Here is a 26998-nt window from a genome sequence, read left to right on the forward strand (position 1 = left end):
ATAATTTCAAAAATTAAGCAACCCTCCATTCTGCGTTGAATATAAAACCCTTACAAGCAGATCAAGACTCTGAACCATGCCCGGCAAGAAGAAAGGAAAAGGGAAGGGGAAAGGAAAGAAGAAGAAGAGCAAGAAGCCAAAGGGGATGCTGGAGAATCCTGCTGACGTTGTCAAGAGACTCCAGAGGGTCTACATGGCCCAGTGTCAAACCAAGAACTCTGCCGTCTGTCCTGGTCTCAAGAAGTTCCTCAAAGATTGCTATGAGGACAACAGACTTTCAGTCAAGGTAATGTTGATATCTCATAAAAAGGGAAGTTCACCCTGAAGAAAACTTTGTTGTAAAAATAGCAGAAAAAATAGTAAAAAATATTGGTGAAGGTTTGAGGAAAATCTGTTAAAGAGTAAGAAAGTTCTTAGAGTTCAATATTTTGGATTTGTGACGTCATAAACGAGCAGCTGCCCCATGTGTTATGTAATATAAAATGTATGAATTTCAAATTTTGTATGGTTCCTGATGACTTAATTTTGTTTTCTTTTCATGATCGGGTGTCAAACGATTATACAAAAGTTACAGTGAAAACCATTTTCAATTTTCTGCGAAAATGACATTTCGTTGATTTTTTACCATTCGCTATGTAGGAATGCTGCTCGCATATGACGTCACAAATCAAATAATTGAAATTCTAATAACTTTTTAATTATTTGATGAATTTTTCTCAAACCTTCGGCAATATTTTGTATTATTCTTTCTGCTATTTTTACAATAAACTTTTTGTCAGGGTGAACTTCCCCTTAAGACAAGGTGCCAGCCCCCCTTGTGTGCTTATGTAGTGCATTGTGCAACTCTTTGTTAATCATTAGTGTGCTAGTGGACAGTGGTGTACCTTGACCCGGAGGAGAAAAGGATTGAGAAAAGGATTGGAGGGGCACTGTATTGTTTGTGAACAATCTAATATGCTTTGTCTCCTCCGGGTCACGGTCCGCCACTGTTAGTGGAAAGGGACTTACAACTCCCAATCCACTTGCACAATGATTAAATCAAGAGAAGCATTATCTTTTGGGTTCATTTTGTGATGTGATAATGGTTCTGCGCAGTAATTCATTGAACCAGTTAGTATTATTTGGCAGTTATGAAGACAAATGAATTATAGATTGACATTTTTGTTGCATAAAGAGTGAAAAGAAACATGATTATTTTTTTTATGTGTAGCACAGCAAAGAGGGAGAATAGACTAACTTTGAATGTACATGTAGACCATTGGGTCACCTTAATAAATAACTTGCCAGTGGTTTCATTCCCACTGGAATTTTGCAAATGTTCTAATTGCTAATCCTCACATTTTGAAGCTGCATTATTAATGCCTTTGTACATATAGTGGGCAGCTTTGGTAGGATGACTAAATTTGAAAGATCTTCTGCTCTTCCTACAGTTCATTTTGGAGCCAATACCAGACTTTGAGGACCCAGACTTGACAAACGTCCAGCTTGACCCGCTGATTTTAGCCATCCGAGCCGAAAGATTCAAGTACATCAAAGAACTTCATGTATGGGACATCCCTCTCAAGCATGCAGATGTTGCCAATCTTGTGAGTACCATACTGAAGGGAAAGATAATTATCTGTCAGTGTCAGGCCTGAAATGATTCTGACATCTTTTTTCTATTTTGTTCATCTTACATGTTTATCTAGTTTATCTTGCGTGTTTTGCCCTCATTTTATTTCTTTGTTGTTTATCAACATGTCCACTTCATCTTTGCCTTGGTAGTGTAGCAGAAGTGAGATATAGATGCAGCTTTCATGACCGAGATATCATTAACCCAGAATCCAAAATTTTTGAAGTCTTGTCTGTATACATGTACATGTAGCTGCTCCATTGAATAAATCATGCATGCAGTACTGCCAGTGGCATTCCTTTTCTTCATCTCTTGTGCCTAGTGGAAACGGTGATGTGCCCCCTTACTCCCTAGCTTCACTTCTGACTGTCCATTTGTACCCCCCCCTTCGGCAGTCAGGATTATGGAATTGACACATCTATTGTGGTGTTTTGGTAGAACTTATGCATATCTGTAAATTGTGGAAGCGCCGTGGTGTAACGGTTCTGACTCTCGCCTTGTCGGGTCGTGTGTTCGAATCCCACCATGGCCTAACGCCCTTTGGCAAGGCGTTAATCCACACTTTGCCACTCTCACCCAGGTGCTAATTGGGAACCGGTAGGAAACAACCGTCATTGTGGTTGGTTTAGCAACTTTGCGCCTAACAGACTGCTTGGAATGCTATAAATCCAGTGACCGGGTAATAATTATTGTGAAGCGCTTTGAACAGTCGTAGATTGATAAAGCGGTATATAAATGCCAATTATTATCATTATTTTTAAATTATTCATATAGATATGAAGTAATGTATTTATAACCCTAAATGTTCACAATCCACTTTATAAATCTGAAGAAAAATAATTATTTCAGGAGAATAAAATGTGCCACATATTTGTTAGATGTATAAATATGTTTGAGGAAGAAAGATATTATTAATGTCAAGTTTATGTAGTCCTTTTCAGGACCAAAAAAAGGCAACAAAAGAGTACATGGTGTACTGTAAGACCTCTATACTGATTCATTCTTTACCATGGAAACATTCAGAAGTTAGTTTCAAATCTGTCACAGGATTTTTAAACTGATTTTCTTTCTCAATGATTGTCACTGCAGGCTTTAATGATGGAGAAAGGCCCCTATCCCATCTCAAGGTTAGAGCTCATTGACTGTAGTATAGAATCCTATGCAGCTGAAAGACTTCTCAGGAACTGCGCAGGGTTAACCAATCTCACCACTCTCTCCCTGGACTATAATGAGTAGGTCAAACATTCATTGAACTTTTGTGAAGTGACTTGAGAATAACTAGTGGTGATGATGATGATCATCATCACCGTTGTCATCATCATCATCATCTTTATCTTTGTCATCATCATTATCACCATCATAATCTTCATCATCATTATCACCATCATTATCACCATCATCATTACCATCATCAATATCAGCATCATCACCATCTTCAGCATCACCATCATCATCACCATCATCACCATCATCATCATCATCTTTATCATCATCACCATCATCTTCATCATCATCATCTTCTTCATCTTCACCATCATCATCATCATCATCACCACCATCATTGTCATCATCATATCTCTATCATCACTGTCACTAATCATCTTCACCACCTCTGTCATCATATAGTCACCATTCACAAAAAACAGTATACCTTGATAGCATTACTTGCCTCCATATTACTTGTCTTCAATCATATCCAACTCCATTTTCCATACAAGGACTATTTATCCCAATTGATGTTACCCCACAACATTCCAGACATGAATTTGTATCACACTAATGAATTCTCCCTTGATTGTAGTTTAATTTTTTGCTAATTGCTGACTTTGTTGGATTTTGCATGAATCTTTTAAACAGTTCGCTGCATTAAAAAAAAATTCATAGATTTCTAGGTTTATTGGTCTTTTAGTGTTCAAGTTTCAAATTTCAGTTTGAATTGATTTCAATTCCATTAGAAAAGTTACATTATGAATATGTGTGCAACAATCTACATTCAGTGGACTCTCACCTAAATGAAAAAAAGAAAGAAGGAACTGTTGTAATTGTATACTATATAAATTTTCAATTTTATTTGGACTTTTTAAACATTTTTTCTCTCTTCTGCCCTTTTAGGATTGGTGATAGCGGCTGCATTGGAATATGTAAGGGTCTAATGAAGAATGAGACCATGATAAGTCTTAGTTTATGTTACTGTGACCTTGGAGTACAGAGCGGAACAGCCTTGGGTCAGGTGGTCTCAACAACAGCCATCAGGTATGTTCATACTATACACCTACATGGCTTGTTGTCCACGTTCAAATGGGAGGCTGAACGTGCAATGTTAGAGAGTTTTAGAGGCGTAGATTGACATGGACTGCTGGTATGAGGGGGCTTCACTTTAAGGCATTGCGTATACGTCATGTCCTTACCCTGGCTGACTATCAGAATTGAGAAGACAAATATAAATGAAGAGAACAGAACATTTTACTTCAGAACCTTGCCACCCTCATTTTGTGGTTCTAAGTAATAGATGACGTGCACATGGCCTGCTCGCCATCTCACTATTTCATGCGAACATACGTGTACGTATACGTATGTGTCGAGTGAAATCTAACTTATTATTTGTTTGGCCTCACCTGTGCCTGGGAGGCGAAAGGCAAACTGAATCGCCATGACCCGCAGGTCTCTTCTCCCGATATAACTGATTGGGGGGGGGGGGAGTGCAGGTGGACCACTACACCGGGACTCCATTTAGCGTCCTCTCCTAGGAACATATTCATATCTGTAGTGAACATGGCAGATGACGGCGTTGACCCACATGGCGAGTCAACTGGTATGCGAATCTCGTTCGCTGCTTTCTCTCTATTCATCCCATTGGACACAGACCATCCAATATCCAAAATGCTTCCAGGCTAAATGCACATTGCTGCAGATGTGATGCATACTTGTATCACCTTTAGCCTGTCCTGAAGCTGAGGCTTTTGCTTTTTGCTTTTGATAATTCTTTCCTAATATTCATGGATAAATGTAGTAATGAATTTATTTTATATTCTATATATTCATCTATTTATTACTTAACTTTTCACAAACTCTCAAGGTGATGCACTACACAAATAATGAATGTTCCTCTTTTTGCTATGTTGCACAATATTGTTCGTCTTGTTTAATAGGGCATCTTCCTATTTAGTGAAAAAATCTTTTATCATTTCACTCATGCCATTCCACTACTTGTACCATTAAAGTTGAAGCGTTCATAAAGCTGCATCACACTGCGATCATATGCTGCCATGTATTTTTGAAAATAATGAATTATGCTTTGTAGCCGGCCAGAGAAAGTAAAGTAGAAATGATATCACTTCAAGATATCATAAGCACCCGTTCCTGGAAAGGTCTGATTTGTTTGGAATCACATTGACATGGGAGAAGTCTTGTGATCCCTTATTATTTCAAATTGAAAACTTTCTTTTTTTCCACAATCACAAAATTGTAACTATTCTAGGGCCAGCTTTGGCTTGTGAGGCTGCAAGCTTCATCCCAACTTCATTGTAGCTTGCATTGTTGCTGGAGTACATGTATTAGGACTGAAGTGCTTGGTCATGCTGCTCCAGTAACAGTGCCAGCTACGATGAAGGTGCGACAATCAAAAGCTTACCAAAACTAGGTAAAATTTTGCGATGGTTGAATAAAGAAAGTTTTCTCAAGGTGTCCCATTGACCTAGTAACTAATGGGGAATGCAAGAACCTTGCTATCAATTTCAAGGAAATTTAAGTAAAAAATCAGTCATAAATATTGCAATTAATTGTAAATAAGCAATTGATTGCTGATCTGCTCCTAGTGACAAGGATTAAACAAGGATTATACACAGACTAGATGTAGTTATTTTATTTATTTTTTTTAGATTGTTTTATGAGCCTGGTGTTACCATCATAAAATGATAAAAAGTGGCCCATGACTGCCATGTAAAAACCATAATAAAATATAAAAGTACAAGGTTTTACATCAAGCTAATGACATATGAATTAACACTATTCTTAAACATGTCCTTGTTGGGAGCTAAAGGGAATGTGTTGTAGGGGAATGAATTCAACTGCCAAGCCGTCCTTGGAATATATGAAGATTGATGAAGAGATTTGGGACATATTGGTCTGTCAATTGTAATGATGTAATGATACATTGCAATTGATTGCATTTTTTTGTAACACCCCTAAGCTTATATTGTTGGGCTCTATGAACTTATTAAACCAGGGGCAAGGCACTTGATTGAATTTGTAATTGTTCTCGCCCCACCCCAGGGAGGTGTACCTTAATGGGAATAACCTGGAAGCCGAAGGGGTGTCTGAATTGATAAGACTAGCAGTGGACCATGCCGAGGCAGAGAGCTACCAACGAGCACAGGAAGCTATCAAGAAAGCTGATGAAGAAGCTTTGGCTTTGTTAGCTGGTAAGCAGGGAGGGGGGGATGGAGGTCAGAAAAAGAGAAGACAATATAAAGGTGATACAAAATAAAACAGTATAACGCTGAACATTTCATCAAATTTGGATGTAAATTAAGAAAGTTATGAACTTCTAAGGTTTTGCTTGATTTCACAAAAACAGATGTGCACATCCTAGATGTTATGAATGAGGCAACCCCCTATGATTTTTCAAAAAGTGTAAAAATGGGGGGGGGGGGAATGAATAAAGAAAAAAAATGCTGGTGAAAAAAGAATTTGTGGTCATGAACTCCATAATAATAGTTGTGTTATTCAATTGATAAAAAAAATGATATGACAAGTCATCTTGCCCCAGCACCCACCCTTATCAAACTACAATCAGATGCCCATACCCATTACACTTAAATTCATTTTACATGTTGGATCCTACAAGCCAAGAGAATGCCATCACTGGATGAGAAATTGATAATTTTCACCCCTTTCCATTTTGACAGAAAAGGAAAGGAGTAGGGTGAAGACGGCCCTCGATGACCCCGAGTCAAAACCTTCATCAGCCAAGAGTTCGAAAGGTGGAAAGAAGAAGAAGAAAAAGGGTAAGTTTTCTTTTCTGCCATGATTTATCTTTGTAAGATGAAGATCATTTAATGGAGATCTCTGGTAAACTCAATTGATCTGATAACGACTTGTTCATACCCATGTAAATCAGGCAATTTATAAAAAATGATTTTTTGGGGCTACATGTACTTTCCGCAAATTAGTTTTCTAAATCTACACCATTGGGTAGGCTTTTATTTTGCTGGGAATTGGTATTTTCTGGGGCTCTTTGGTATTTTCCAGGACTCTTTTGGGTGTATCAAGGGTGAAATCGCCTCAAGCCCCCAGGTAATTCCTTTCCTGGATGTAAGTCTACAAAGTAGATCCTGACATTTTTTCCCTACTCTTTGTGTGACTCTGTTGATGTATAAGATTGCACTGAAATTTGCTTCAAAGTTTGAAGAGTTGATATTGAAATCAGTAGAATTAAACAAAATATCAACAATAATGACAATACCAGGAGACATATAATTGGCAAAAGACCACTGAAACAAGTGAGGTAAAAGTAACATGTTAATTGATTATATTTATGTATATTACCAATTGACGTAATTGATCACAATCACCAAAGGAGAATGAAACCTGGGGGGGGTGATCAATTTTATTCAAAAGAGAGGACAGATAGAAGCAATTCATGGATAAAAAAAAAGTTCCATCAAAGTTGATTACTAAATGAGAAAGTTATGAACGTTTAATAGTCTCAATTAACTTCGCAGGTCCCTTCAAATTGCCAATATTGCCTGAATGTGACATGTTTTGTAGTAAAACTCTACTTGTCTTGTATATCAAATTTCATACTATCTCATTGTTTCTCAAAGTGCAGCATGCTGCCGTCTTGTCTCAAGATAATTTAATTTGCAGATACTGTACTCAGTTGAATATTTAGTCCTTCATTGTGGTTTAGCCCTTTTCAATATCAAGCATATATATTTTTCTCTTGTAGGGAAAAAGAAGAAGAAATCAAAAGAGCCACCAGGCCCTCCCCCGAAAGGTCCTCTCATATACAAGCTACACTTAGCAGACAATGGCATAGACATGTATGGGAAAGGATCGACCTACGCACCTATCATAGCAATGAGATTGTTTAGAACGTGAGTATTGTTTTCTGTTTATAATAATAATAATATGTCCATTTATAGCGTGCAGTTACGATGTACATATACTCAACTGCGCTTTGATACTTGGTATCATAAACCTGGCTGTAGCTCAGCCGCCATATTAATAGGCGCTAAAGCGTTTAAGGAATAAATCCTACCGGGTATCTATTCACCTCACCTGGATCGAGTGCAGCACAATGTGGATAAATTTCTTGCCGAAGGAAATTACGCCATTGCTGGGATTCGAACCCACGACTCTGTTTCAAAGTCCGAAGACTAATCCACTGGGCCACAAGGCTCCACATCAGTCATGCAGTAATACAGCAATACAGTCTAGCCTGCTTTAGCAGCCAACGATAAAGAAGAACCTGTAATGAAGTGGAAGCATCGTGGTATATATCTAGTAGTTCTGACCTGACTCTCTCCTTGTAATCAGAGGATTGTTTGTTTGAATCCCACCATGGCCTAGCGTCCTTTGGCAAGGCGTCAATCCACACTTTGCCACTCTCCACCCAGGTGTTAAATAGGTACCTGGTACGATACAAAAGCCTTGTTGGAATGTTCCCAATGGAGTGGAGAAAGTGCAAACATTGTGTGCAGGCATTCGAGGATCTGATGACAGGGTACTGGTGGTGATTTTTTTACCTGATTGCTAAGAAAGCATGAATGCTTGAAAGCAAGTCACCAGAGGACCGACGGCATAAGGTCCTCTCCGACAGACCCGGTAATGAGGATGAATGCCTTACCAAAGGGCACTAGCGCACCAAGTGGAAATCGAACCTGGGTTACCGGAATCCAAAACCCCTGCTCTATCGACTGAGCTATCGCGCCTCCCTAATAGTAATAAGAATAATTGATTAATAATGTAATAGTAATTATAATAGCAATGTGAAGCGCTTAGGGATATTATACAGATATTGCCTTCATGTAGCTAGAGTTTGAATATAACATTTCATCACCCTGACTTAGTTATATTTACAATATATCATTATAGACTACAAAATTTATTTCCATTTCAAGTTTGGTCCCTTTTGAAACATCTGTGACAGTAACCTGTTTATAAAGACCATCTTCTTATAAAGACCTTTTTTGTCTCTCTTGGCCAGTCTTTATATACTGTATACAAATAAAGAATGTAAGTGCGTGCATGCCGAGCCAAATAATGAACGATGTGTGAGAAGAGCCAACGCATATACCTCACCGAGGTCTGCAGGACCGAGTGTAGTATATTCATTTGGCAAGTCGAGCAAAGAGTTCATTAAGTCCTTTATACACAAGAATGCGTGCATTACTTGTTTTATACCCCCTCCCCCAAGTAACTGAGTTGCCCCGAGTACTATATATTTGATCTAAATTATAGATAATTCCAGACCTCGCACTATCCTGCACTCTGACATCAGAGTGCAGGATAGTGCATTTTGGATGCAATAGAGCAATTCCCTGAATAACATGTGATCCAATTTGGACCAATCAGCTTACAGAACATTCTTGGGAGTTGTATAAGTTTCACCGTATAGCATGTACGGTAGTTTAATCCATTTATAACTTAATTTTTGCAATCAGCAGAGTTTTTATTCAGATGCAAAATAAATACAAATACTGTATACTGCTGTGTTGCATTGATTTTATTTTTTATTTTTAGTTCAATTTATTCATTTTCTAACAAAAAAAAATAATAAACAGTTTGTACAAAAAAGATGTGTAAAAGAGAAAAATAGAAACTACTAAAAATTTCATAAGAACTTGTAAGTTGTAGCCCCCAGTAAAACAAGGTAAAATACTATGAAAATCAACTGAAAAATATACACACCGCATCAGCAATCACCAGCATACATACAAGGGGGATGGATAATGATAAAAAAGAGGTAAAATTATGTTTATTATTCCACTTCAACAGGAGCCTATTTAAGTGCTTAACCTCTTTCTCCCTTCCTGTCTGTATATTTTTCTTATTTTACTAAAATGATACTGTAATTATACACCCAGGATCAGTCTATCCTCACTATTGTTTAGCAAGGAAGGATTGGATAGTCCTCATAAAACTGCCGCACCTTAAGCAATTCCAATTAAAGCTTGATTGCGTCTCAGGTGTGGGTTCCATGTGTTTTAATGTGGATGTCTGCTCCCCATTGACAAAAGGAGGCATCTCTGTTGTTTTTCAAAGTTGACTTTTTTCTTGATTTGGGATAGTTACTGCAATCTATGCGATGCTAAAGGAATGTGGAGTCACATAGCCTCCAGTTTCTGAAATATAGAAATTTCGAAAGCAAGTGATATTTCCACATTAAACAATGACACATTATCCTCATTGACAGAGACTCATTCCACACAGTTGCTTCCTATGTCAGTGGACAGTAGATTTATTGTTGGCCTGCTAGGGGCATTTAGGGTTTTTGAAATGCATCAGCTGGAAAATGAGGTTTTTTTGTTCTGATTTCCAATTTTGCTATAATTACCAAAGTGCTTATACAATACCTCTGTTAATCTCACGAAAAGGAGATATGCATTGATGTTTCACAGGTAACAAGGTTCAAGGGAAGCTTGAAATGGAAAAATTCTCCTATGTTTATAACATGTTTATACCATGGATGGCTTGATAATATTGATAAATGCATTTAACTGGTATTTTTAGATACCTGGAGGCCGTTTCATAAAGCTGTTTATAAGTTGAAAGCGACTTTAAGAATGACTGGTGAACCTTTCTTACGCGCTTAACCAAATCGCCAATGAATATACCATTTACCACAAGAAAGGATCACCAGGCGTTCTTAAAGTCGCTCTTAACTTACAAACAGCTTTGTGAAACACCCACCAGTATTGACTGTGGTAAGGGTACATCTACCGCTCTCCTTGAGGTCAATTGCAAGACCAGGTTTGCTTTATCATGAGAGGTTATGTAATAATTTTCACGACGTTATATTATGGATGAAGGGTTTGTAATGCCATTAGAAGGAGTGAAAAAGAGATTTTAGAGGGATTGTTTCAATGTCCACAGGGAGGGGGATGGGTGTACATGTGTGACATCACAGTTCTTCTTTGCATTGCCAATGGGAGGTTCTCCGTAGAATCAGCGATCTCAACATTTGAATGCTCAAAACTTCCTTATTTTATGTCGAATTTTACTCCAACTTTTCCTGACCTTATTCTTTGATTTTTCTTCTTTCACACAATCTACCTTGCTCCTAGGATTTTATTTTTTCCTTAAATAGCGATCGCTCTCTCAAGGAAGAGAAAAGAAAAATCGTTGGCAAAGTATTTCTTGATTGCTTTGAGCGCCCTAGGGCGGCTTATCATAATCCTGGATAATAATTCTACTTCAGAGCTGCTTTGGAGTATCACCTGCCAGGCCTGTCACCTGCGTTTAACTTGTTTTGAGTGAAATTAAACCCCATGGCCTATGTCATTCACATGTCAGATGAAGAATATAATTCTGAATTATGTACATAGTTAATCAAGATGCGAAGTACCTTTTGCATTAGTAAGACTTGTTTGGTATGTATTTTGTGGTGAATGCATGTATTCTAGTTAAAAACAAAATAATAAATCAAAATTGTTAAATTTAAGGAAACTGATAAGGCTCACCAAATCCTGATTATCTTCATATTTTTCTTATTGAAGCTTGTCAATAGGACTGGGCTGAACTTGGTAAAAAAAATTTTTGTCATTTTACTTGGGATTCTTTGAAAAGTTTTTTTTTTCCATTTACTCTATCTCAGCAAGAAATGACAATATTTTGATTCTTGGGTACGCGAAAAATGTGTACGGGCCAAAAATCAGAGATAACCTCTACTTTCCATTCAAATCAAATTTTTAGCCATGACCTTGTCATTTTAAGGAACTTTCCTGTGCTTCGAGGGTTGTTTTTTAGGACTTGGGAAATTCATTTATGCATGTACAGGATGAGTTGCAGTAAATTTGAAATCGACTTGATGTAATTTTTGACAAAGTTTCACCATTTTCCTTCCCAAAATTTGACTGAGGATGGACTGGAAATGGACAATATTCCGAAACCATTTCTGATATACCACATTTGACATGGCTTATTGTCCTTGACTGGTTTTCAATTCAGGGCAATAGTAAAAGTAAATGATAACCGGGTATTGTACTTGGCTAATAAAAATGCTCATGGTCCATTCCATGATAGAAAAATCACAAAAAATTTCAACCTGCTGTCCAAACAAACGAGGAACCTCAATTTATTATATGGTAATATTAAAGTACTACTTGGTAATTGTGTAAAACAATGACAACCAACAAAAATATGATTCCAATGGTGAATTAGGGGTGAAAATGACACACAGCATTGCCACCTTTAATTCACCCGTACTCAAACATTTTTTGTTGGTTATCACTTTTTCACATCACTACCTGGTGCTTTAACTTTATCATTGACAAAAAGGAAAGCTTTGTTGCTCAGGGGCCATACTGTTTTTGCACAATAGTTGGACCCTCATAAAACTGTCCAATACTGCTAGAGCTGCACCTTGGGGGTCGACTTGTATTGATGGTAAAAGACAGTAGTTGCAGAAAACAATTATTTCATGAGAAAGTCTTTTAAATCAAGGTTAATTGTCAAAATATCATACATCTAGATCTGGTACATTAAGCTTATCTTTGTAAAATCATGAAATCTTAGCTCAAAATCGACAGTTCTGATGATCACCAGCACAGAGAAGGATATATGTGGGACAGTGTATTAATATTGTTTTGAAAAATACCCAACATTTGATGGAATTCCGTGCTTATTTTGCTCATTTCTCAGCAATTTCGCATTTTCTTCAAGAGCTATTTGGCACTTATTTTTCATTCATGCATACAAACACTTTGGTGGTAATTTCATTGAATTCTTTCAAACTCATTTTGAGATCGTTACCCTGCTGGCAACATCCATACCCCCAGACGACATAATTAAATAAAAACGAAGGCTCATTATATTAGAATTAATAAGTAAGGGTTGTTTTTTTTTCACTCTCCCCGTCCCCCCCCCCCTTTACAGGCTAGTGGAAAATTCCTCTTGCCTTCAAGAGCTGGACTTGGATGACAATCTCATTGGCGATTTAGGGGGGAGAGAGATCATGGAGGGACTCCGAGCGAGAAAAGAAGCCGGGCTGGATGGCGTCAAAGTCTCGGTAACTCATCGGATGAACGGAGACACGTTCGGAGAAATCATGAAACTCGGTTCAGGACTCAGTAAGAAGAAGAAGAAGAAGAAAGGCAAAGGCAAGAAGAAGGTGAGACATTTTGTTTATGTGTTGGGTTCTGACTTTATATGAAGAATTGTCATAGTCTCAAAGCAAACTCAAACTAAGATTGATCTCAAATTTTTTGTTTGTTTGTCTTAATTACTGCATTCAAAATAATACAATATAATATCAAGTGTGTTTAAATATGCTATATACAAAATGATCCATAATATACAATACAGTCATTATACATAAAGAATGCAAAATAATTATGTGAGCATGAACTTTACATTTTATCAACAAAAGCAGTAAATGATGAATGCAGGAGACTGTCGTCGTGAGCAATTAAGCTTGCAATTGATGGTGGCCTCGTAATGAATTGTGTATTAACAATAGCTATGATAATAATGATAATAATAGCATTGATAATCATGATAATAAATATAATAATATTGATGATAATGATGATAATAATGGTAATAATAATAATGATAATGATAATAATAATAACAATAATAATGATAGATTCAAAATTATTTGTTCCATTCAATAAAGAGATACAAATTTACAAAAACTTACATTTAAAAACAAGGCAAGTTATACAAACACAAAAGGGGCATTTTTTTCAATTCAATTCAATTCAATTTGGTTTATTATGAAAGAAATTGTAAATCCATCCGAAGACTGACACATACAAAGTTAACAGAAAAAAAGGAAAAAATACATTAAATTATATACCAACGAATTAACAAAATATAATAAGCACATAATAGTAAGATTAAATATTGCACTCGAGGTTCTACACATTACAGAAATATAATTAAGGGGATAATGCTATATAAAAAGAAAATAGAATGACCGATTAAAAACACAGAAAAATATTGGGATATGTATTATGTTGATTTATTTCAATGTAAACTGAGCGGAGGGGGGGGGGGGGACTTGTAAATTATGAAAAAGGAGGTGGAGGGTAAAGGGCAGAAAACAATGTCATACTTTTACATACAAATTTCACACACAAAGAAATGGCATTGACCTACTGCAAATTTAAAAAGACTTGAAATTGTTGAGGCTGTGGCCCAAACTGGAATTGAATATTTTACTGTAGACAATGTTATGGTACGTAACCATATATATTACAAAATAAAGGAATTGTTATAATAGAAATATCAATATAGGGTGTTTGTATTGCACACATATCCACCTTATTAGGTGCTGTAAGAGCTCTTATTTCATCCTGGCTATAAAGATAGTGTACTGATTCAGGTGCTCACAGCTTCTTTTGAGAAATTACTCCCTGCCAGCACCCATTTCACCTCGGTTGAGAGCAGCACATTTTGGATTAGTTTCTTGCTGAAGGAAATTAAGCTCTGCTTGGATTCAACCCACGACCCTCTGTTCCAAAGTCCAGATAGTATTCCACTGGGTCACAATACTCTAGAGATAGATAGGAATTGAGGAATAAAGAGATAGGAATTTATATCCATCTTATTTTGAGTTTGCAAATTGATCACAATACTACATCCGATGGGGCACAAGGACAGACTATCTTAAAAAGTAAATTGTTTGGGAGAATGAGAAGAGAAAATGCTGCCATTTATAAATGTCTATCCCATCCTATCCTAACTTCAGACCTCGCGAACGAGCTTCATATTCAGAGATTGAAAACGAAAGATCGAAAGGATTAAGACAAGACATCACTTGTCACTAAGATCACATCACTTAAAATTGACGAAAGGAAAAGAGAGAAAATAAAGATTGAAGAAAGAGAGACGAGAGCAAAAGAATAGCTGTGCAAATGTTCATCATTCAAGTTCATCTAACATGCATATATTACAAATTCATGATATGAAATTCAATACATTTAATACCGAGTGTGCTCTGCATTCTCGAAACTGAATAATTTCATCAATGAAATACATGTATGTGGGTCCTTCCATGAAGTTGAGACATGAATTGTGTCGTTTCAGCAAAACTCAAGACTGATTGTACTCTATATTGATTGTTTGTAGGCTTTACATTTGTATGAAAGCAATAAATTTTACTGGAAATTTAGGGCCATTTAGACTAATTTTCAGTGAAGTTATTGAACGAAATAGAGAATGATGCCGTTACAGGCACGCAGCAGACGTGATGTCCTTGTTTCTTGTCAATGTAGCCAATATTTGGTTTCTTGTGTAAGCATGATATTTTGTTGTATGGTGCCCCCATTTAATGATAGAAGTGGGGACCTACATGTATCATGAGACTCTTTATTTAATTGTCATTGTGAAGAAAATGTTTCCAATCTTGAAATTTATTCAATACATTGATAGAATTGGATGAATACATCATGTGTTAAAGGGTTAGCCTCCCCTGAAATGAAGTTGATTTGAATAAAAGCAGAAAATGAGCAGAAAAAAAATCATTCTAAAGCATTGGCAAAATCCTTATCAAAGAATTTAGTTCTTGATGCTACTTAATATTGGAAAGAATCTCCACTGATTGCCTTTTGATTACTGAAAGAGAGTGATATTGTTAGGTTATTTACAAATGCTTATACAGCACTGGCTTTACAAGGGCTCAATTGCACGGCTTTCATGATATTTCTAATTTTTCAAATTTTTTCTATTTTTCCTTTAAAGTTATCTTAGAAAAGCAGATTGATAATATGGAAACGGTTGAGAAAGGAGAACAGAGTAATTAGAAAACAAAAGGAATGGAACTAACTTTACATGTATATAAATAATAGTTCTACTTTTCATGCACAAAATAGAATGCCCCAACCTTTTGGTTTGACTTTTCACTTGTTGAAGTACATGTAGTGCCCCAGTACAAGGTGGTTTTAATGCATGTAGTGTTGCCATTCTATGACCTTTGAATCTGATTTTGGAAATGTAGTGTTATTCAGAAAGTGAACAAAGACAATTTCAACAACTTTTTGTACAAAATATCAAAATTCATTTTTTTCTATGAAATTATATGTAATCGTATACCTTCTGACTTTCTTGCTTTCTGATTAGATTACATTTTCATGATTTGTTTTTGTCTGTTTGCTTTGCTCGTTCACATTTGCATGTGCCATGTTCTGTCTATTTCAAAATTTTAGTTAATAAATGTGAATCCACTGGAAAAAGAAATCATGGTTTCAAATAAAAAAAAAATCTTGGAATAAGCGATTTGATGCAAAAAATTACTGTTTTAAGAGTGGAGAGTGTTTTTGGAGTTTATTTTATGTAGTTTTCATGTCTTTCTGGTGATTTTGGACTGCTCGGATCCTACAACACTGGGTGCAGTTAAATATGACTCTGGTTCTGTTGGATTATCAATTATTCATATCTCAGATTATTATCGTACGATTTATTTATGTTCCGGCTCAGCATTGTCGTTACGGAGGTTCAAAAAACTTGTGAGAAGTTGTTTTTCTGGTGGCTATTTTAGCTTTACTGTTCCTTCCTGTATTATGAATCATAAATATTTGATTTTTTTCATAAAGTTGGGAACAGATCGTCACAATGAAGTTGTTTGTTATTTTCTTGTGTGATTCAAAATCTCTCAAATCTTATAGATGCCTTGGAGAAATACATTTATTAGATTTTTCAGGAAGCACGACAAGCCATTAAATTATGCATAGATTATGCTTTTGCTTTGATACCCTTCAGTGCAGGTGCTTTGTGAATTTTTCATATTACATATTCTTTATTAAACTAATTTATTATTGATAACCGGGTAATGAGTCTTAGCTTCAAGGGTTTATACCTTTCAATAGAGAGAGAGAGAGAGAGAGAGCTTTTGCCGGTCATTAGCCTTAAAAATATCAATAATTAACACAATATATGGCTATTGTTCCTTCTTGGTGTTTTATTTGTTATTCATGGGGGAAAATAGTCCAATAAATCATTGTTTATCTTTGGAAATCTCTGGGGTAAATCTCAAGTTACTTGAAATGTAGATTTTTGTCTGCTCTACAATAAAAAACACAATTTCTTTGTCTAAGTACATGTACAAAGAGTAACCTTGCTTTACGAAGGGTAACTCCACCTAGAAATGGCTAGAAATAAATTCTTTTTAAGCCTAAGCAGAAACAGAACATGGTCACCTCTGTTCGACCAATTCCTTATCAGAACAAAAGGAACATTGAAGTTATGACCATCCAATAACAGATTAGCAACTCTAAATTTAACATTCTATTTCACCACCTTTAAAATATTTTCTTTTTATCATTAGTTCAGCCTTATTTCATTTTGTTTATATTTTAATCTTCAATATTTTAACTTGATATTGTACATGTATGTACGTTTCGCTCTTAAACGTACTTCTTTATTTTAATAGACTACAATTTTTGTCTTTTATTAAAAAGAAATATTACATGACAGATTTTTTTTGTTTCATTAAGTCAGATAATAGAAGTGTATTTGTGAAGGTTTGATGCAAATTCATTAAACAATATTAGATGTATAGATTTTGAAATGTTGACTCAATGAGGTCACATGTTGGCATTTCTCTGATAAGAAATTCTTGTGAATTTATGCATGGAATGTATCAAATATTATTTCAGACATAAGAAGTAATGTCCACTTATTTTCACTGAATGAATATATACCATAAATTTTATCATGTAATATTCCATGTGTATATTCATTTGTATCCTACATAATTAAATCCTGTATGCTGATTGGTTTAAATAGCATCATGTGACCAAACATATTCTCACTGTTTTGCGATAATGAAGAAAAATTTACAATTCTGTGACGTCAGTGATGGAATATTGCACTATTCTATCATTGACGTCACAGATCATGCAATCTCTCGGACGCACCGGTCAGCGAGGTGTCTCTACCGGGCAAATCCCGTGAAGGGACGGTGCAGGCACTAATCTGTGTTCCGCTTAGCGCTTGGCTTCAGGATAAATAGGTCAGTCAGCGCCGCGCGTTATCTATATTTTGGTTCAGATTAAAAAGAATGAACTACGAGTACATGAACAAGAACTTGATTGTCAAGATCCATTGTTTTAACTTATTAAAAGTAGCATATAAAACAAATATATCAGGCTTCACATGTATACACTCGTAATCCAATTCTGGGTAGTTTTAAACCAATAATGTGTGCTTTGGGTGAAAACTTCACAGTATTGGTTTAAAACTACCCAAAGTTTGTTAACCAATTGTTGTGTGGACAGTATGTTGCCCAACAGTTTAAGAGTATATAGGGAATTATTCATCCTTGGTTTTACCAGGAACTAGTAATGTCAGTCCAACCCCGGACAAGGAATTCCATCTATACTTCAAAGGTAAACCAGTTTTCAGGTACATGTATATACCACGGTATCTTTGTGTAATATTTCATGAATTATTTTTCACAAATTATTTCATGTATCCATGGATGAATCCCTATTTAATGATGGTTGAATATCGTCTACCGTGCACTGATCAATATCATGTATCGCCAGGTAAAATCATTTTAATTTTGATTAGAATATGACTTATAAAAATATTCATCATTACGTTCATTCTATGATGACTGTGTTGGGGTGTTTGTTTTGCAAGTGACATGTTGACGCGTGAGGTTGCGTACTCATCCATTTCCGAGAGTCCAAATGCGTGAGGTTCAGGCCAATATCATCCTGTATGATTTTGGCCAGCCCTATGAGCTTCTAGGGACAATGTGCGTAGCTCTTCACCATTTTTATTATTTTTTTCACATTTTACAAAGCTCAGCTTTTTGTCTCAACTGTGATGCCTGATATGTATGGGTCACCATACATAAATTATGTAGATGGGTAAAACTGAAATTTGATATCAAGTCGATTCTAAATGCAGAATAATAGTCGAGATTAAGTAAGGTTACAATGACCAAGCATTTTAAGGTAAGCTCATAGGCATTTACTTTATCTACTCTGACCCTTCCACTGAGTGCTGTGGCAGGATTCTGGAGACCTTTAATCACTCTTTTTCTTATTTCCTTTTCTATTTTAATTTCCCATATTTCCTTTTAATTTAACTGGTTCATGCTCAAGTTGTTATTTTAATTTTTATATGCTTAACAACTGCAGGAATATTTATTAGGAGGCTGCACTCTACAAGCTCCGCTTTTTAGCAGCCTCCTTCATTTCCAACCTGATATGTAATAGTCTTGAATATAATTTTGTGTACAGGAATATTTGAAATATGTTTTGTTATTTATATATGTCAACATGTACAAAAGAAACTGTAATTGTTGAAAATGGAAATAAACGAAATGAAATGATCTCTGGTTGAGAGTGGGTATACATTCACACACGACGTGCTTCAGTTTCATTGTTCATGATCGGTCATGTGTGACCACTATTGAGGTATTTTTTTTATACGTATTTAAGAAATGTTCCTTTGACTAAACAGTATCAACATTATTATTGTTAAATTTAAAATGAATTTAAACTGAATTTGATCTGTCTCTGTAAAATAGTTTACCTTTAAATGCGCACTAGCATAACCATGATAACTGGGATTCAGAAAACATTTTTTTCTTCTCTCTGTTTTTTTTAAAAAAGGTTATTGATTTCCTCTGCCAGGTGGCTTTCATGCCTCTAGAAAATCGGACTAAAACAAAAAAACAAATATACAACAAGTTATTGATTTTCTTCGTTTTGCACTCAATCCAGGTGCTGTTTGTCCCAATTTGGCAAATCTCTTGAGTTTGTTGATGTGTTTAGATCTGGGTATGACATTTTATAATCTATGCCAATGTTCCCGTGGTGATCCGATTTAACCTTCGGAAAGATGATTGAAAAGTTGGTTGATTTTCTGAATACTCTTAAAGGACAAGTCCACCCCAACATAAAATTGATTTGAAAAAAACGAGAAAAATCCAACAAGCATAACACTGAAAATTTCATCCAAATCGGATGTAAATAAGAAATTTATAACATTTTGCTTAATTTCACAAAACAGTTATATACACATCCATCGGTGTGCAAATTGGCTGACTGATGACGTCACCCACTCACTATTTCCTTTGTATTTTATTATATGAAATATATATTCTAATTTTCTCCTCCTTGTCAAGTGAAACAAAGTTTTATATCTCTATGAACATGTGGAATTACCATATTTTAACAGCTTATGGTTAAGTTAAGATGGTCCTTATTTATCAAATCTGTAAAAATTGAAATATTGTATTGTTCAAACAAAAAAAAAAAAAAAGAAATAGTGAGTGATGGACATCATCGACTCTCTCATTTGCATATCGATGAGTTGTGCATTTAACTGTTTAAGCAAAACTTTAAATGTCATAACTTTCATATTTTACATCCGATTTCGATGAAATTTGCAGCGTTATGTTTGTTTAATTTTTGTCTATCGATTCAAATCAACAATTTTGTAGAGGTGCCGTGGCCGAGTGGTCTAAGGCGCCTGGTTATACATGGAAAGTCCGGGGTTCGATCTCCGGCCACGGCATCTATGCCCGTGAGCAAGGCATTTAATCTACAATGCTCTTTTATCCTGCTTTCAAATAAATGGAATGCTATATGCTATATGCATTATTGGTAACTAGGTGTGCACTAATTTAAAAAAAAAATTCTAGGGTGGACTTGACCTTTAAATGCAAGGATAGGAGGTCAGTCTGAATCGGGAGTGAGCAGTGGCCATCGGTTGAACTCTGATTGAAATCCTGAATGTTTATAAATCTCAAATGATTGAAATACACATTTTGGAATGTTGAATTGTGCAGTGATTTTCTGTACATTTTTAAATACACGGATATACGGTCAATCTGAATCGGGAGTGAGTAGTGGCCATCGGTTGAACTCTGATTAAAATCCTGATTGCTTATAAATCTCAAATGATTAAAATACATATCTTGGAATGTTGAATCGCGCAGTGAGTGAATTAATGATTTTGTTCCAAGTTTCGTATTCTAATGATGAACTGTATTTCATTTGTTTCCCCATAAATGTACATATATCCTGTGTAACACATCTAAGTTATATGCCTTATGGTCTCACACATTCGGAGGGTAGTCAGCTCTATTTTTTCAATTCATGAAGCAAGGAATTAATTGGAGTCAGTTTAGTTTCACAAAATGGGAAGATCACTTACTTCATCATCAGTCCTTCTATTTCATATGTTACTATTCAACCGCAATATTTTGCAAAATCACAAATCAGGTGGGTGTTTCATGAAAGTTGTCAGCACTGACTAAATTGTCAGTGCTGACAATTTCATTGAAATCCCAGGGTTTGTTTGGCTGACAGGCACTAGCCTCTGACTGTTACTATGGTAACTGTCGGAGAAAGACAACTTGTCAGTGCTGACAACTTTCATGAAACGGCCCCCTGATGACTGTTAATTTCATTTGATTTTGATTTTTCTTTTATTGTTTGCCTGTTTAATAATACCCCTCTCTCTATAACCTCTTAAGGCCTAATATGTAGTTAGCTTCCCTTTTGTGTTATTATCATTTTCTATGACTGTTTCATAGAAGCCTGCGTTTGTAAATGTATCTAATGCATTGAAAACACATACATGTATACTTCTATATATATATATATATATATATATATATATATATATATATATATATATAGGTTATGTAAAATCAGATACACTTGCTGAGAAAATTTCAGATTAATAGAGTTGATATCATTTAAGGCATACCAGGTCACCATTCCCATTAATGACATGCCCAAATCAAAGGTTTAATATTCATTAACCATGCGATTCAAGGTCCTGGTATGAATCCCAATGCAACACTTGGCAAGGCGTTTATCTACATTTACCACTCTCCACCGAGGTGTAGTATTATGTGCGCCCAGTAGGAAGAAATTCCTTGAATGCTCGAGCACTCGTTGAGAGTATAGCCAAGCTAAAGCTGGCGTAATATTTCACGGATGTAGTGCTGAGAATCATTGTTATTAAGCGATATATGGATGACGCATATTATTATTATTATCATTGTTATTATTATTATTGTTGTTATTATTTTTATCTTGTATGAATGTATTTCACCAAACATTAATTGATTCATTTATTTCTTTCATTTTCTGTTATCTGCTGTAACTTTTGTAATGTAGCACCTCCCTGCTCAATCATGCTTCTTTTTTTTCTTTTATCTTAATGTAAATTCAAATCGTTCCTAGATTTTAGCTGTTTTCACCCAATCATCCAAAACAATATTGATATGTAGCAAAATGACTTTCTCATTGACGCGGATTGTGTGTATCTAGTCTCCTTTATCTTCCATCTATTTTTGTTGTATTCCAATACAGAAAAAGAAATGAGCCTTATCGTGGAACGTGGAGGAATGTGAATAGCATTTACTATCACCCCTACCAACGTGTTATATTATGGATGAGTGGCAGGTACCGTTTCCTGCGAAATATTGTCATTGGGATGAATAGCTGACAATCTATGACGATTTGCGAATTAAAGTATGGATGAGTTCCTGAGCAGAAAGAGAACTTTCAAAACCATTGCGCTTCCAATTCCATCAAGAATATTGTTTCATTATTTTTATATTATGATAATGATTGTTATTGTTCTATTTATTTTTCTACAGATATACTTTATCTTGTATATATTTATTCAAATGTGTATATGTAATAAAATATATCATGTTACGAAGGGTACTGAATAAACAATGTTTATTCGTCAGTAGAAGATTATTGTATAAATCAAGATTGTTATATAAATCAATATCCGTCCACACCTTTCACGTTTTCTAACATTTTAAGATGAGTGATATTATCTTTGATTTGTTATTGCTATATCGTCACGAAAAATTGATACTTGAGTTTATATTCTTGGTATTAAAGTGACAGAAAACTACATTTTCTAGTGCTACAGTTGTATTAAGCTGACATTTTACACATCAAGCATTTGGTATTTTCCGTCCATGCACTTGCCCATCGTCATAACCATTACTCGTGAAATATACAGCCCCTGCTCATACTGAAGATGTAAGCGCTGAATGACATTCATCGCGCATATTTTAGATAGAGTAGATATCTTTCAAGTACCATGTTTTTTTCTTTAGTTGATACGAGCCAAATTGTTTGATTTGACCAATCTTAAATGAGTAGAGTGAAATTGGAGCACATGCCCATTATTAAAATGAATATCAGACATTATTTAGATCGGAGTATGTATGTATTGTGCAATCATAGCGAACAGGTTACATTGCTGTGTCCATTAGTTTTCTTGTATATAATTAAATTATTCATCATATTTATGATTTGTGAAATTGCATGAAATTTGTATGTACACCTCTGTTTTTAATATTAGAGCATTTTCCTATTTTCTTGTAATTTAAAAAGGATAAAGTCAAGTCGTGATTTATAAACGTTGAAATTCATGCAAATCGTTATTTTGTTGTGTCTTGGAATGTTTTGATATTAAAAGATAGTTAAATGATGAGTAATACGTGAGTAATTCAGTAAAATTACAAATTTACAAGTGGCTCGTAATATATACGACTTCGCTCTGATACAGACCATAATTCTAACATCTTGTATGGTGACCCATATTCAGAGGTCCAATTTGCCATCAGAACAAAGGTTAAATATATTCCTATCAAAATATATACATTGTATATTTGGGATTAGGCTAAGCATGCAAAGTACACCCGTAAGGATCTTATATGTCTCTGTAACGATTTATTAACAATTTATCGGAATCTTTGTGCAATTTGAGAGCACTTATAAACTTAACACCTTGTTTTTAAAAATGATGAAGTTAAATCATGATTTATAAATGTTTAAAAAAATTATGCAAAGCGCTGTTTAGTTGTGTCTTGGAATGTTTTAATAATAAAAGAGAGTTAATTTATGAATAAAACGTGAGTAGTTCAGGAAAATTACAAATGACTCCTAATATATATGACTTCGTTCTGATACAGACTATAATTTCAACATCACTGTACGGTGACCCCCTTTCAGGGGTTTAGTGTGCCATTAGAATAAAGCCTACTTTTGTTATATTCCTATGATAAAAATATATTCGGGATTAGGGCAAAACATGCAAAGTACACCCATAAGGATTTTATATGTCTCTGTAAGGATTTATTAACAATTTATCGGAATCTTTGTGCAATTTGAGAGCAGCACGGTAAAAGGTATAAGTTGTAAATGGGAAGATCGGAATATCAATGAATCAATCTTTACTTGGGGCGGTGTTTTGTATTTTAATGGAAAAGTATTAGCCATTTAACTATACTTGTCCTTTTTTTGATCGAAGACATATTCTGTATTCTATGATAAAGTAATTGTTCATAATGAAAATGTTATTGTAGTAAATACTGCAAACAGGTTTAATGGAACGATCATTCACTTATGAAACGTATAGATTTTGGGGGGATTTTGCTTTTATTGTCATGATTTTTACCGTTCTTTGTGTTGAAGATTTTTATAGTCTGAAAAATCACGTTTTCCGTAAAATTGCATGAAATTCGTGGTCTTCCTGGATTCTGTGTAAATTTTTATCGTTTTCCGTATCGCGAAAAACCGGGGACTCCATTCTATTCTTCTCCTCGAATGCTTGGTTACATGCGAGCCAGAGCCTGAAGTCCTTCTGAAGGGTAGAAAGATGTCTGATGATGCTACACTGTATAAACTGTGGTGTTAAAATTACACCATAAGGATTGAACATAACACCAGAGTGTAAATGTAACAACCAAAGGTGTTGCAATAACACCTATAGGTGTAAAACCAACACCACCAATTTAACACCGGTGTAAAATAACTGGTGTGGTCCTCTATGTACACCGGTTAACACCACATTTTTTGCTGTGTATATGATGGCTTTCAATGTTCTACTTTGCTGCCTTCTTAATACCATAAACTTCTGGTCCCGTCTTACAAAGAGTTACGATTGATTCGATGAACCTTAAGTATATGAAAATCCATCGATGACATAATTTATTTGTGGAATTTGCTTATTGTCCTTTGAAAACAAGGAGAATCAACTGTATTGTCAAGAAAACAGTGATTGTATGATTATACAGCATATCTAGAAGATATTTTGAACAAACATATTTTAGACATTCGCGTGTCTGGCTTTCCATAAGTTGTGGTTGATTTGATCAATCGTAACTATTTGTAAGACGGGATCCTGCTTTGAATCAAAGAAAAATTGTTATTACGATCTTCAGTAGATATGAACGTACTTTCAAGCAACGTAAATGCTTCTTCGTTTTAATCAGATTTATTTCTAGAATTCTTGTTCGATTATTCATTCATTCTCATCCAAGTACATTTATATATTCCTCAGGGGACAGTGCCGTAACGAGCCAGTGGCGGTGCGGGGGGGGTGGGCTTTTAGGGGGCAGATTATAGTGTTTTGGAGGCATAATGCTCCCTTAGGCGCAAAACTCTCTTTGATGAAAACAAAGTTTTCAACATTAATGCATTTTGTTTTTAATTACCTTTGTACAAGATATTATTAGCCTTCTATTTGAAGGGTTAATAAAAGACAGCTAGTATCCAACTATATGTTCTGCATTGGCACTTGCTTCAAACTTTGTGTCAACAAGTTTTTTTTTCTTTTGAACTTTCGAAACTAGCTATAATGCCATACTAAACACCTTTCTGATATGTTTGATAAATGAAAACACTGATACTTTCATAAATAAAATGGTGTGTTCATTCATACTTTGGTAGATGAATTGAATGATTATTATGTACGTCTAGATTTCCTTTGAAAAATGTAAAAATGATATTTGATAATAAAGAATCAACTTATGAAATATCACCATTTTGGTAGGTTTTTGTATTCTATTACACTCAAATTGTGATTTGTCATTTGAATGGGAACAAACGCAAGGATCTGTTAAGGAAGTATGATACATGTTTATGTTGTACACAGCGAAAACTGTGTTGTTAACCGGTGTACATAGAGGACCACACCAGTTATTTTACACCGGTGTTAAATTGGTGGTGTTAGTTTTACACCTATAGGTGTTATTACAACACCATTTTTGTTAAATTTACACTCTTTAGTGTTATGTTTAATCTCTAGGGTGTAATTTGAACACCTCAGGGTTTGGTCCTCTATTAACATCAATATGTGTCAATTTTAACACTGCAGTTTTTACAGTGTATTTTTTCTGCAAATGCATTTATAAATGCTGAAAAATAAAATCCATCTGTATTAATGCATTCCACTCCCTGTATTATAGGAACAAAAAAAGCGCTTAGGAAAGTGGTATAGATAATGTTACATAATTATCAATGCTAAATATTTTACTATGAACATGATAGACAGGAATTACAGTAATTGACAAGCGTTTGAGAGGAGACGTTTCTATTCAATTTTTCATGACACGAATTTCTTCAAAATTTTAAGGTCAAATTAATGCTTCCCTACTTTAAAAAAAGGAAGTAAGTGCAATTGTAATAGAAACTGACATTTATTATTTTTAAATTAATTTTCTCTTACCAGCTACGTTTATCCAGCTTAGAGTTATTAGTAAACACTCATGCTAATGCATTGACATCCATGTAATTGACAGGTACATTTCGCTTCCTCGTTTTTGTTGATTTGCTCTTTTGTTACTTGCTTCCTTTTGACGAAGTTGGGCAAATAGTATTTCAGAAGTTTGAGAAATGATGCCATTAAATCTACTCTATCAGCCTTCAAATTAGTGCACATGAATGTTTAATTACAAATAATTGGTGGCTTTGATTGTGGCAAATGCTTTCGAGTATCTGCGGTGTAGCTTTTGTTGGCAATTCATCATTTTTCATTTATGTTTTCAATAATTTCCCTTCCTACTGTTTATCTTTGTTTCGAAGCTCTTTTTGCAGACTTTCAAGTTGATCGAATAACTCATTACATGCTTGAAATAGATACATTTGTTCGAATAGCACGTTGCAACGATATCACACCAATGTTTCTCTGGCGAGTGGACCCGCAGGTGTTCCCCAGGGAACGGTAATATCACCTATAGTTTGATTCCGCTGCTAGCCATGCTAGGAATATGTATTGATTTGATGAAAAATTTTCATCCAGGGTACATACAGGATGAAGTAAACTATATTAAGACAAAGACCATTACTTTTCAATATTCGCATAATGGGAGATGCTCGCCATTTAACTTAATTTAGATCAAGAAAGGCCTTGAGTTTTACTTGACTTAAGGGGTTT

General features: G+C 35.1%; 1 protein-coding gene across 1 annotated transcript; it reads left to right on the forward strand.

Moving 5' to 3' along the window:
- Nucleotides 1-25603, forward strand: LOC121429544. The gene is made up of 9 exons (XM_041626616.1): nucleotides 1-286; nucleotides 1431-1586; nucleotides 2702-2844; nucleotides 3725-3865; nucleotides 5885-6033; nucleotides 6520-6618; nucleotides 7563-7710; nucleotides 12713-12947; nucleotides 22126-25603. The coding sequence occupies exons 1-9, from the start codon at nucleotides 77-79 to the stop codon at nucleotides 22135-22137; spliced, it is 1293 nt and encodes a 430-aa protein (XP_041482550.1). The 5' UTR covers nucleotides 1-76; the 3' UTR covers nucleotides 22138-25603.
- Nucleotides 25604-26998: the final 1395 nt, after the last annotated feature.

Source organism: Lytechinus variegatus, chromosome 16 (genome assembly GCF_018143015.1).
Source record: "Lytechinus variegatus isolate NC3 chromosome 16, Lvar_3.0, whole genome shotgun sequence".
In the NCBI taxonomy this organism is placed as follows: Eukaryota; Metazoa; Echinodermata; class Echinoidea; order Temnopleuroida; family Toxopneustidae; genus Lytechinus; species Lytechinus variegatus.